The following is a 13,310-nucleotide window of genomic DNA, read 5'->3' on the forward strand; positions in this document are numbered from 1 at the left end:
ATACAGTTGAAGTCAAAAGTTTACATTCACCTTGCAGAATCTGCAAAATGTTTACCAAATTAAGAGGGATTATACAAAATGCATGTTATTTTTATTTAATATTGACCTGAATAAGAATATTTCACATAAAATATGTTTGCATATAGTTTACAAGAGAAAATAACAGTTGAACTTATAAAATTGACCACAGCTCTTAATGCATTGTTTTTCCTTCTGGAGCATCAGTGAGTGTTTGAACCTTCTGTAATAGTTGCATATGAGTCCCTCAGTTGTCCTTAGTGCAGGGTTGCTGCAGGATTTTTAAACTCAAATTTAAGACTTTTTAAGACCTGCACAAATAAAATTAATACCATATGAGCAGGGTAAGGCAATGTCTATGGTTAAATACTAAACTGTAAAATGACTAAACTACTGTGAAAACTAATTTACAGTTCAGATATTATTTTAAATTTATTGAAATACTAATAAACACACTAATTTGTATGGCAATTGTTTTACCGTTTACTTCACTTTGTTAAGTGGGTCACACGTCAGACATGAAGCGCAGCAGCTAATGAACAGAAATCTAGAATATACTGAAATAAATTAGACTAAATATTTCAAGAGGGTTACTTTAGGATTAGGAGCTGGTTAGGACAATAATTAAGTGTATATAATTAAACAACTGCATTTAGTATTTTCTTAAAAATAATATACAGATATTGAATAGCAACTGCTATAAATAGTATGAGCTGTTAATGCATACATACGACAAATAAATAAAATAAAATAAATAAATAATTAAAAAAAAAATTACAGGGTCCTAGAAATGCGGTCCTGAAACTACAGCCTCCTGTATTGTAAGAATACTCTACTCAAAACAACAGGCTTATTAAAAATGCACATTCAATCTCTGCCAGCAGATGGCGCATTCGGAACTGCAGACATGCGTTTCCCCGGTAACGGCAGTACACAAAGCAGCTCAGCACCGGACTTTGAACGCGCAGCGCTCATGTTTATGTAACGAAATCACAGCCTTTTGAAGTTTAATCATGACACTAAGCTGTATCGCAATTCTGGTCTTCCCCTGCCTAAAATTTAAGACCTCTTAATCATAATTAAGACTTTCTTGTACAATTTAAGACTTTTTATGACCTTAAATTTGATCAACTAAATTTAAGACTTTTTAAGGACCCGCGGCAACCCTGCCTTAGTGTGAAAAGATGGATCTCAAAAATCACAGTCACTGCTGGAAAGGGTTCAAATACACAAAAACGTTAAAAAACCAAAGAATTTGTTGGCACTGAAGGATTTTTTTTTAAAGAACAGCAGCCAGTTTAACTGTTCAGGACAAACAAAGGACTCATGAACAACTACAAAATAACATGCATTTTGTATGATCCCTTCTATTTTGGTAAAATAATTAACATTTTGCAGATTCTGCAAGGTGTATGCAAACTTTTAACCACAACTGTATTTCCAAACAGCCATACAACTGAGTATGACATTGCAAGGAGAGATTAAAAATAGTGATTTGCCCCTGATTTGAATGATAAAATATCAAAAAGTGTCACTTATTTTAAAGTAGAAAACAGAAGAACAGCTTTTAAGCAAAATCTGTACAAAGAGGTATGTCAGTTTTTTTTAAACAACATTAAAACAAGGAAATAAAGTCATGATCAGTATTGTGCGACTTCCTAGTTGTCAAATTATGAATATGTTCATAGTTAATGTAATAAACTACACCTGTGTGAATTAAAGTAAAGATTACTTCATACATCCACTAAAACTCCAGCTCTTTAATATAATTTAACAAAACAAACACATTAAGTTAAAGCACTTTTTAGGGAGCAACATGTCACCTTCAGATGCTGCAGGTTGGCCTGTAGTATACGCAAGTGTGTCATGATCTGCCTGTTGAGGTTTGGTCCTCCGCTGCTCTGAGAGGAGGAAGAAAGGAGCTTCTTCAAGTCAATGCCTGAGTCTCCCCCGGCCACCGGCTCCCCACTGCTGCCCTGCACGTCATCATCTGTGCTGCTCTCGCCTGAGCCGCCGTACACCTCCACCACCATGTAACTGCCTGCAGAGACTGACAGAAAACAAGAGGGACGCTTACAGGATGCGGCCAACAGGTTGAGACTGAGGTATAATGTAATGAAGGTCCCAGGCAACCAATAGATAGCTGTATTCGTTTCAGGTTTCTCATTTTACTTACAGGTTTGCACAAATAGTCAAACATTTGAATATTCGGTCTGTAATAATTATTCGAAAAATAAAAACACTATTTGAATTTTACTTTTGTGTTGATTTGCTAACCGTAAAAGCAGAACCTGATTTTACCAAGTGCGACATGTTCCTGGATCAACATCTTTGTTGACCCTGGAACAACATTGTGATTAACCAATAAGATTTGAAAAAAGAGTTTATAGTTTTTATGAAGTTTAGGCTTACAGTCAGTGTTTGGTGCTTGTACATCAGTGTCATTCATCTATCATTTCCTCTGATTTTAGGGATTACTCATGGGTAAATTTAGGTTTAGGTGTAGGGATGTGGTCAAGATTAAAATTTTGGATTAAAATGTTGTTCCAGGGTCAACAAAATAGCACATCTGATCTTATGACATAATATATAAGACATATATACGTTTCCTCGAGGGAGAGTAGATTAACACAAAGCACTAAGAAACTGTTAGCACACGTTATCTTTGTCGGCGCACGTTCTTATTGTTATCAGACTAAGGAACAAACTTTCACCTGAGCATGTGGATAATATTTGTATTTTCTCAGGATTAACATGTGAAACAATTGCGGTACTACTGTATAGACTGTAAAAAATATGGATGTAGTGTCCGTGACGTCACCCGTAGGTTTCTGAAGAGCATTTTTGAAGCTCTTAGTGGGCGGGAGTCGGCCGTCGCCATCTTAGAATCGCGTCACTGCACGTCACTCCCAGATAATCAAAAATGGGCAAAGAGGCGGGACATGGGTGGAGCTTTTGCAGAAACCACACCTACCTAGCGCAACACTGGTGACAGCAGTGTTGCAAAATTCATCACAGTTGACATGAAGGGCAAAATTAGCTATATAGACCGAAATCATTTTTTGTACCAAGCTGTAAACATTTTTTTTTCTGCTGTAAAGTTGGCCATTTTAACATCGGGGAGTCTATGGAATTGACTCCTTTTGGAGCCAGTCTCTAGTGGCCAGTTGATGAATTGCAGTTTAAGTCATTTCCACTTTGCCACTTGGGTACTACTTAAAGCGAGTGTCATGGCGGACGCCCAAATTATAAATATTACTGTTTTTGTGTCAGGGAATGTAGTTTTAAGAGGTTTTCAAAATGAGAATATACTTGTTTATAGTTCAAATATGCAGTTTGTTAATAAAGATAATGTCAATTTGAAAATTTGCGTCTACGCTTATAAGCGTTCAGCGCTTATAAAGCCATCGAGAGAAACCTCAACTTGGCCAGAATTTCTGGAAATTAGGTACATTATTCTGTCCTTAATCCTAGATTATTCCTACATTATTCCAACAAGAGACTGTTTTATATACACTACCGTTCAAAAGTTTGGGGTCAGTAAGACTTGTAATAGTCTTTAAAGAAGTCTCTTATGCTCATCAAGGCTGCATTTATTTGATTAAAAATATAGAAAAAAAACAGTAATATTGCAAAATGTTTTTACAATATAAAATAATGTTTTTTATTTTAACATACTTTAAAATAGAATTTATTCCTGTGATGAAAAGCTGAATTTTTATCAGCTGTTACTCCAGTCTTAAGTGTCACATGATCCTTCAGAAATCATTCTAATATACGGATTTATTATTAGAATGATCAATGTTGGATAATATCAACAGTTGTGCTGCCAAATATTTTTTGGAACCTGTGATTTTTTTTTTTCAGGATTCTTTCATGAATAACAAGCTTAAAAAGTACAGTGTTTATTCAAAATATAAATATAGCAATGTAAATCATTTATTATTAACTGTTAATAAACTTTTAATTATTAACTTAATACATCCTTGGTGAATAAAAGTATTAATTTCTTAAAAAAAAAAAAAAAAAAAAAAAAAAAAAGAAACAATAAAAATGTACTGACCCCAAACTTTTGAATGGTAGTGTATACACACACACACACACACACACACATACATATACATATACATATATATATATATATACATACACACACTGTGTGTATGTGTACGTTTTCAATCAAAATATAACCTTGAGATATTTAACGTAACGTTGTTGTATAACGTAACAGCTAATTCATTGATGTTCAGAAATCGTGACAAAAACTTGAATGAATTCATTTTTTATGAGCCCAAATATTCGAATGCAATATTTCTGTAAAATGCCCATCCCTAGTTTTACGGCCTGTGGCCTTTCTTTTCATATTATAAAATGATTAAATCACATCAACATTTCATGTCTATACTTTCATTTCTAATTTGTAACATAATCTTGTATTCAACAGTATAACGTGTATTCAGCCAGCCAAAATCATAAACTGCCGTCTCCTCCATTTCCTGAAGATTTCAGAAAAACAAAAAAAATGGACTACACACCACAATCCTCAGACGTCTCAAAGAAGCCTGTGTCTCCGGAGGGCAGTTCCTGTGCGTTCTCCCCTCTGTTCTCGCCCCTCTCTGAGCCGTTCTCAACAGCAGACACGATCGAAGTGCTGTCCTCCGGCCCCGGCTGAGAGCCCATCCTCACCACATCTTCCTGTTGCACTCGTCTCTCGATGTCTCTGTCCGTGTCCTCCTGACTGGACATGTGGTTGATCAGGAGCTGCCTCAGTGTTGCCACTGAAAAAAATGAGTGAAAAAATGGGCAGACTTTGAGGGTTACCTCTGTATGTCCAACATTTCTGATTCAGTGTATCGGGAGAAGGACAGCTCACAGTAAGACTATAGTCAAGTCTTCCACTCACGTGTTCTGAGAGCTTCATCAGCTCTGAGCGGCTGGAGCTCAAAGGCCTCGGCCTCGTCTTCATCTATGGCGATGCCCAGCCTTGAGCGCTGCTTTAGGAATGTCAGTCGATCTGTCATATCGGTCACCACAAAGGCTTCATCATCATCAGCTTGATCCTGTAGTGAGTTTTCTTCTTCTTCATCCTCCTCATCAGATTTGGTCTCAAATGGGTTGGTGCTACACGGCTGGGTTGGCATGACCTCAGTGCCATCTTTTTCTACAGAAAATATACAGCAAAATTTAGGCATACAGTTTTTTGAAAGACATTTTTGAGGTTCAGAATAACAGCATTTATCTGAAATAGAATTTTTTTTTTAACATTATAAATGCCCTTATTATCACTTTTGATCAATGTACGTCATCCTTGCTAACTAAAAGTATTAATTTTTATAATTTCTTCTTGAATCAAATAAATGTAGGATTGGTGAGCAGAAGAGACTTCTTTAAAAAAAAAAAAAAAACATTGAAAATGGTATTGTTCAGAAAGGTTTGACTGGTTTTAGTCTCACAAACACCTTTAAAAAAAGTAAATGAAAGAAACGGTTTACCTGGAGACTGAATGCTCACTAAAGAAATGGGCTCAGAGTCTTTGTTTAGTTTCTGATCTCCAGAGTTTATCAACTCGACCGCTTCACGCTCCCCACTGCAAAACATGTCATACGTTTTATAATCACCTTGCTGCTTATAAAAAACTTGCAAATGTCGTAGAGACCTAAACTCACTCAGTCTGAGGTAATGGAATGATGTTGAGTAGTTTGGTCTTCATGCTGTCTGCTCTTTGTGTGATTAGACACTGCCACCTAGTGATTGGAAAATCAAACAACAAAATACAAGTAGTAAACTTTCTCTTTTTTAACTAAAACTAAAACTAAAACTATGTAACAAGTAATAAAAATGATACAATAATAAAAATAAAGCTAAAATTAAAAATATTAGATTAAATTAGGGCTGTCAAACAATTAAAAAAATAAAAGTTTGAGTTTCCCTAATGTGTGTGTACTGTGCGTAATTATTATGTATATATAAATACATAAATTAATGTATATATTTAAGAGAAATATGTTATGTACAAAATAATTTTATTTATATATAAAATAAATTATATAAAAATGATAATAAATACATATACTTGTAAATATTTCTTAAATCTAAACAAGAATGTGTTTGTATTTATATATACATAATAATTACATTACACACAGTACACATACATATATTAGGCAAACTCAAACTTTTATTTGGTATGTGATTAATTGCAATTAAGCCATAGATTAAATTAAACCAACTAAATTGTCTTGGCTACTAACTGAAATATGCTAAAGTGCTAAATTTAATAATAATAATAATAATAATAATAATAATAAATACATAAATAAATAATACATAAAAGCTATATAGAAATATACTAAAAATAACTAATAAAAGTGAGAAAAAAATTATATAAAAAAAAAATACTAAAACAGTACTGTTAAACAAACATTCATCCAATGTTAATTCTGTGTTAGAGGCTAAACGTACTGAGGTAAATTTATTACTTCACTACTTTACAGATACTTAAGAACAGTCTAAATGAGCAGATAACTATAGAAGTATGGGTAAAAAAGTGCAGAACTCACGTCTTTTGCTCAGATACAGTCTGGGCCATTAGTTCATAGATCTGGGCTCCATTATCAGACATAGAGAGCACAAAGAATGACCTATTGTCTGTAAAACATATAGACAATGTTAGTTCAGCTTACTTTTGAATTTACTTTATTTTCATCAAGAATAAACACCTTTTATTCATCATGAGGTTTTTGACAAATGTATGATCTGTTACATTTTCTCTTCTTCTTTTTTTTAAAAGCAATGTTTCTTACCGGTGGCGACCGAGCGCACCATCACAGTGCTGAGTTTGATGATTGGGCTGAAGATGTGTTTGGTCTCAGCGGTGCCTGCCAGATTCTTACTGTGGCATTTTAAAATTAGCTTCTCATCTTGCCTTTGAAGTAGCACCAATATATCCTCCAGCAGCAATGTGTACAGCTCTGAAAACACACGTCATATGAAAAATTTCAAAATAACATTAAAGACGCCATATTATACACTTTTGTATCATTCAATATGTGCCCTCTATTTATAATTTTAGTCAAGGTTGCACCACACAGTCATATTTTAGTTTCTCATAACCATTTCCCCCTCAGAATTAAACCGGCTGTTATGCAACTGCATCATTAAGAGATATTTGTGACCCTGAACCCAAAACCAGTCATAAGGGTCAATTTTTCAAAATTGAAATTTATACATCATCTGAAAGCTGATGAATAAATAAGCTTTCTATTGATGTATGGTTTGTTAGGATATGACAATATTTGGCTGAGATTCAACTATTTGAAAATCTGGAATCTGAGGGTGCAAAAAAACACCAAAATACTGAGAAAATTGCCTTGTTCAAATAAAGTTCTTAGCAACGCATATTACTAATCAAAAATAAAGTTTTGATATATTTACGTTACAAAATATCTTCGTGGAACATGATCTTTACTTAATATCCTAATGATTTTTGGCATTAAAGAGAAATCGATCATTTTAACCCATACAATGTATTGTTGACTATTGCTACAAATATACCTGTGCTACTTATGACTGGTTTTGTGGACCAGGGTCACATATATGCAAATAATCAATATAATTATGATATAAAATCCTGTTTTCCATGATGTCAGGCCTTGAAAACATTTCTAATTTGAATTTGAATCTACACCCACCAATAGTTTTATCTTTGTTGACCTTCCAGGACAGTGGTCCCTCATGCACCATCTTCCTCTTAGTCAAGTCCAGGTTCTATGGATGGAGAGTAAAATCAGTTTTGTTTATAATTTAAGTTAATTAAATGGATTTCAAATATATTAACACACAGTCTCACCTTAAACTCAGCAATCATGGGGTTCTCACTCTGTTTCATTGATGACAGGTCCAGTCGTCTCTGGTAGTCCTCCAACCTCTGGGAGACAGCAGAGAATCAAGGATCAGGTTAGCGTGTTTTATTTTAGCACTGATCTGTGCGGTCCCCACTGTGTTATTGACTCACCTGTTTGTTCTCAGCTTCCTTCACCTCCTGGTTGACGTGAGTGAGAATCTTTCGACAGCATTCGCCAGCACGTTTCACTTTACTTCTCTCCCCAGGATCCTCTGCAGGCAAAATACACCAGTCAATCATTCACAAATTACAGACTAACCCAACTAACACTAATACATTAATATACATTTACTGTACCAATCACAATTGACCTAACTGTGATTAAAAGTACACTTTAAAATCCATTAAAATAAGGTAATTTTATACCAAATGTGGCATAAAATATGTATGGGGTATGTGAGATTTTGACATGTCTTGCAATGTGATATGCTGTGCTCTATCCAAAACTTAAGAGTTTACAATGATTTATTTTGTACTAAACATCACTGGCTAACTTCAAAAGACCACTGTATCAGTTCTTTTATGTCTTCATTTTCTGTATTGAGCTGCAGCACAAGCATTGTTGATGTGAAAGCACTACATGAGCCTGCAGTTGATGTTACGCAGATGCAGAATGTGTGAAACAGCCCTTTGAGTGGCTCATCTGTTAACAGTCTAAACAAAAACAGACCTACAGACATCTGTGCTGTTACAATCTCAAGAGATGAGTTTCAGAGACAAACACAATGACAGCATGGCAGTATTTTGAAAGACCAAATGAAAAGGACATTTGTCAGATGTAAAGATATTTTTAATACTTAAAACAGAATTATTCATTATAATAGTCTGCGTTTTGGTAATGAAAAAGATAATAAATGGTTGTAAAAGATAGTTGTCAGATTTACAAACACAGTGCCTTGCGAAAGTATTCAAACCCCTTTAAATACACCCTTTAAAAATTTATTAAAAGAAAAAGGCAAAAAAAAAAAAAATAGTAGTAAGTACATTGCATAAGTATTCATACCCTTAACTCAGTACTTAGCTGAAGCACCTTTACAGCCTCAAGCCTTTTTGGGTATGACGCAACAAGCTTTGCACATCTGCATTCGGCAATAATCTGTCATTCATCGCCTCACCTTTTCACCTCTCAAGCTCTGTCAGCTTGGATGGGGTCTAGCAGATATTTTCAGGTTTCTCCAGAAATGTTTGATTGTGTTCAAGCCCAGGCTGTGGCTGGGCCACACAGGGACATACACAGAGTTGTCTATAAACCACTATAAACACTCCTCCTGTGTGCTTAGGGTCATTGTCCTGTTGTAAGGTGAACCTTCTGCCCAAGTCTGAGGTTCTGAATGTTCTGGACTGGGTTTTCATTTAAACTATCTCTGTATTTTGGTGCATTGAGCTTTTCTTCTACTCTGACGAGTCCCTCAGTCCCTGTCGCTGAAAAACAGCCCCACAGCATGAGGCAGATACGACCACACTTTACTTTTGGGATGGTACTCCGCTGGTTTCCTTCAAACATGATACTTTGAATTGAGGTTCATCAGATCAGAGAATCTTGTTTCTCACAGTCTGAGGGTCCTTTAGATGTCTCTAGGGTCCTTTTTTGTTTGTTTGTTTTTTTTGTTTTGGCAAATTTCAAGTGTATTTTCATGTGTCTTCACTGAGTCTTTCAACACCACCGTAAAGCCCAAATCGGTGAAGGAAGTGTTGCAGTGATGTTTGTTCTTCTGTAAGTTTCTACTATCTGCTTCAATATGATCATTGAGCTCAACTAGAGTGATCATCAGCTTCTTGGTCACCACTCTAACCAAAGCCCTTTTCCATCGAATGCTCAATTTGGCCAAGAGGCCAGCTCTAGGAAGAGTGGTTGTTTCAGACTTCTTCCATTAAGGGTTACGGAGACTACATGCTTCTGTGAACCTTCAATGTCGCAGAATTTTTTCTGAACTCTTTCCCGGATGTGTGGCTTGATGCAGTGTCTCTGAGTTTTACAGCCAGTTTTTGTTTGTTTGTTTGTTTGTTTGTTTTTACTTCAGGGCTTGGTTTTTGCTCTGATATGCATTTTCAGCTGTTAGACCTTTTAAGACGTGTGTGGCTTTTCATGTTATACCCATTCGATTGAATTTGCCACAGGTTAACTTCACTCGAAGTGTAGTAACACCTATAAGATGAATGCTCCTGAGCTAAATTTAAACTGTCCCAGACGAATATGAATACTTATGCAATGGAATCATTTAAGTTGTGCTGAGTGTAGATTGATGTGGAAAAAAACTTGAAGCAGTTTAACATGAGCAACATAAAATGTGAAATAATGTAAAAATGAAGGGGCATAAATACTTTTCAAGGCACTGTAATATTATTTTAAATATTCAAATAATTAGAATATTATGTATTTTGCTAATATAAAGGGAATACCATTGTAAAGGACATTCACTTTTGCAGATATTTTAACATTTAAAATATTACCAATAATTATGTATATATTTATGCTAATGACAAAGACAAACTTTTAAATGACATTTGTCAGATTTTAAGACATTTAAAATATGCATTTTGCTACTGAAAATGACAACATAGTAGAGAATAATTGTAAGATTGTAAATTATAAAAAAGAAAGGTAACAGATATTGTAACAGATATGTTAATATGTAAAATATTATTAATTATATTATTATTTATTCTTGAGGTAAGGGATGGGAATCTCTAGGCTCCTCAAGATTCAATTATATTATGATTCAGAGGGCTACAATGCAATTATTAATGTGTCCTGATGCATCTTTTTTTTTTCCATACAGGATTTAATTTTTTCTTACTTTTTGACTACTTGGTACAAATCAAAGTATTTGTAATGATCCATAATGAATCTGATGTAGCAAATCTACTTTAAGGTTACCATTTGGCAGCATATATCAGCACTGCAGAGAACCGACAGGAAAAGTGTCTGAGTGTTTGATACCAGCCATCTGTCAATAAGTGATTTTCATGTATCGAATTTACATAGCATTCCAAGCGACAAAAAAATATGCATTCATAGGTCAACAAAATTAAAATACCACTGAGCAAAACTGCACAGCAATTCAAAGCTCACATTTTTCACAGCACATATCCTGTGCAATGAAGCCTGTGAGTGCCACTGTACTTTACTTTAACCACAAAACGTTATGCAAGTTTATATTCAATGTTTTGTGTTTGTACAATTCTCTGTCACATTTAAGTGCCCTCATGCATATGAAGGAAAAACAGAATTGATTTTGAGCAATTTTCAGAACTGATTGATATAAGTATTGAATAAAGAAGAGGCTGCTGTACAGTACCTGTGTATTTGGCAATGTTCTCCAGCAGGAGAGGATACTTTGTGAGTCTTTGTGTCTCCACAGGAATAATATCTTTTAACTGTAGCCTGCGACAATGGCGGTTACTCTCTGCCTCCTGCAATACAAACACCTCCATATTAATAATACATTTACTATCTTTTCCATCTGGAATTGCCTGATAGAGAAAACACACAAAACACACACACACACACACACAACTGAATGCTGGGGTCACACTAAAAGATTTTAAAAATCTTATAAAATCTTCAAAATGTGAGAGACCACAAACATGAGGACAAACAATCCTAGATTTAACCGTTTTGCTCCTATAGTGTGTGGTGTGCCACTATGTGACAAAGACAGCACACACACCCCAACAGATTTTCAGAAAAAAAATAAATCAATAAATCAATCGAGAAAATCAATCATCACACAACAGTTCTATAAGAGCTTTATTTCAACAAGACAGTTTGTTTTTTGCTTATGTTTATCCGTATTGGAATCAATTGACAGACAATATTATTTGGAAAAAGGTTTGGTTAATACCTAATCAATATTTACTGTAATTACAAAAAGGGTTAAAGAAGTATTATTAAAAATTATACTCAGGATTTACAGCAAAATATTATTTGGTAAAATTTAAATCTGATATTGATTTTAGTTGCCCCTTTTATGTCAGTTGCCCTGAAACAGTGGTACTTTTATTTTGTCTATTGTCTATTTGTCTAAAACTATTTTGGCACAAATTTCTGTGATTTTATTGTACAAAATATTGATAATCATTTTGTTTTGTTATGGACATTTGTATCATATTATTTATTCCCTGCAGAACAGCAAAGAAAAGCAGTCACGTCTACATGATAAATCTTTTTTTTTACATTCAAAATTTCATATTCACAAATATAATTTCTCCCGCAAAAAAAACTTTTTCTTTCAGGAAGGAAATTAAGCATTATATTGATACTCTACAATTTTTTATGAAACAATAAGCAATTAAAATGGTGAAAGTTCGCAAACGCTTTAATATTTGGATATAAAAACTTGTATTTGTATATCGCCCCTCTAATGTGTAATTGTTATATTATGTATAATGCTTAAAAAAAACACTTAAGAATAAACATGGTGGACGATAGGCAGGAACAAATTATGATAATAGTGTTTGGAATGATTTTGACAAAAAATACACGGAAAAAAAAGAAAAGGCTTTGGGTGAAGTCGTGAATCCTTTATCTCTGCTGTCCAAATCCTTTTGTGCTGTGCCATGACTGTGTTTGTTATGCTTCTGTCTTCTATCAGCTCGCTTTCTGATGGGATATTGTTTTGTTTCCTGTGATAATTCGCACGGCTGTCCTCAGGGTTCCCCCCCACAAATCAGCATTTTCCAATTTGTTGAATATTTATGATTCACGATCGGGCGCCTCCGACGTTTTTCAGAGCAGATTCAGTCACTCTTAACACACCTCACACCACAGGAAAATCTGATAAAATAATCTTTAGAACCACCAAGATAATCAGACATTACCTAGGATTGACGGAAGGGGAGAAATCGGCCCAAAATCAGCCCCATTATCTTGTAGTGTGTACCCAGCTTTACATACAATTATGAAAGCAACCACTGCACTATTAAGCCACTGACCTGTATGAAGGAGTTGAAGCGCTGGTCTTTCTTCTGTTTGCTCTTGATGAGTTCCAGGGCAAAAGGCTGGTTACTGCAGTACGTGCCCGCAGCTCTCTTGATCTTCGCCTCCTCTTCCCCACTGAACTGTGGGCAAAGACATGACTGAGTGTAAAACTACCATGTTCAAAAAACTGCTTGACTACCTCATGCTAATACAATCTGCTTGTTTCCAGCAGGAAACTTTCTTTAATTCATATTTGCAGCTTCTTACCCAGGAAAGCAGATCATCTCCTATTGAGTCAATAAGCGCTGTCTCATTTTTCTTCCGAACGGCGGTCATTTGTTCCGTTAAAGACACTGAAGTGAAACAAGAAGGAAGAGTGTTTAGAAGGAATGTTTACTTCAGAGGTGTTCAAGGATTTAGCGGTTTGTGATGTTGTGAGATTTACTGTGCAGCTGAACGATCTCCTCA

The 13,310-nt window shown here is 34.9% G+C and overlaps 1 protein-coding gene across 7 annotated transcripts in view; it reads right to left on the reverse strand.

Annotated features, from left to right (window-relative positions):
- Positions 1-13,310, reverse strand: part of arhgef12b (Rho guanine nucleotide exchange factor (GEF) 12b) — a 98,572-nt gene that overhangs the window by 2,927 nt on the left and 82,335 nt on the right. For all 7 annotated transcript variants that reach the window (XM_051109352.1, XM_051109351.1, XM_051109354.1 and 4 more), the window contains 14 exons: positions 13,288-13,310; positions 13,110-13,195; positions 12,857-12,982; positions 11,221-11,335; positions 8,033-8,133; positions 7,868-7,945; positions 7,710-7,785; positions 6,822-6,989; positions 6,579-6,666; positions 5,685-5,762; positions 5,511-5,605; positions 4,922-5,179; positions 4,554-4,796; positions 1,842-2,068 (listed from right to left, as the gene is read on the reverse strand). The exon at positions 13,288-13,310 is cut by the window's right edge and continues 124 nt beyond it. In XM_051109352.1, coding sequence (XP_050965309.1) covers positions 1,842-2,068; positions 4,554-4,796; positions 4,922-5,179; positions 5,511-5,605; positions 5,685-5,762; positions 6,579-6,666; positions 6,822-6,989; positions 7,710-7,785; positions 7,868-7,945; positions 8,033-8,133; positions 11,221-11,335; positions 12,857-12,982; positions 13,110-13,195; positions 13,288-13,310 — 1,762 coding nt within the window. The remainder of the gene's footprint in view (positions 1-1,841; positions 2,069-4,553; positions 4,797-4,921; positions 5,180-5,510; positions 5,606-5,684; positions 5,763-6,578; positions 6,667-6,821; positions 6,990-7,709; positions 7,786-7,867; positions 7,946-8,032; positions 8,134-11,220; positions 11,336-12,856; positions 12,983-13,109; positions 13,196-13,287) is intronic.

The sequence above is a fragment of the Labeo rohita genome, chromosome 5 (genome assembly GCF_022985175.1).
Source record: "Labeo rohita strain BAU-BD-2019 chromosome 5, IGBB_LRoh.1.0, whole genome shotgun sequence".
Lineage (NCBI taxonomy): Eukaryota > Metazoa > Chordata > Actinopteri > Cypriniformes > Cyprinidae > Labeo > Labeo rohita.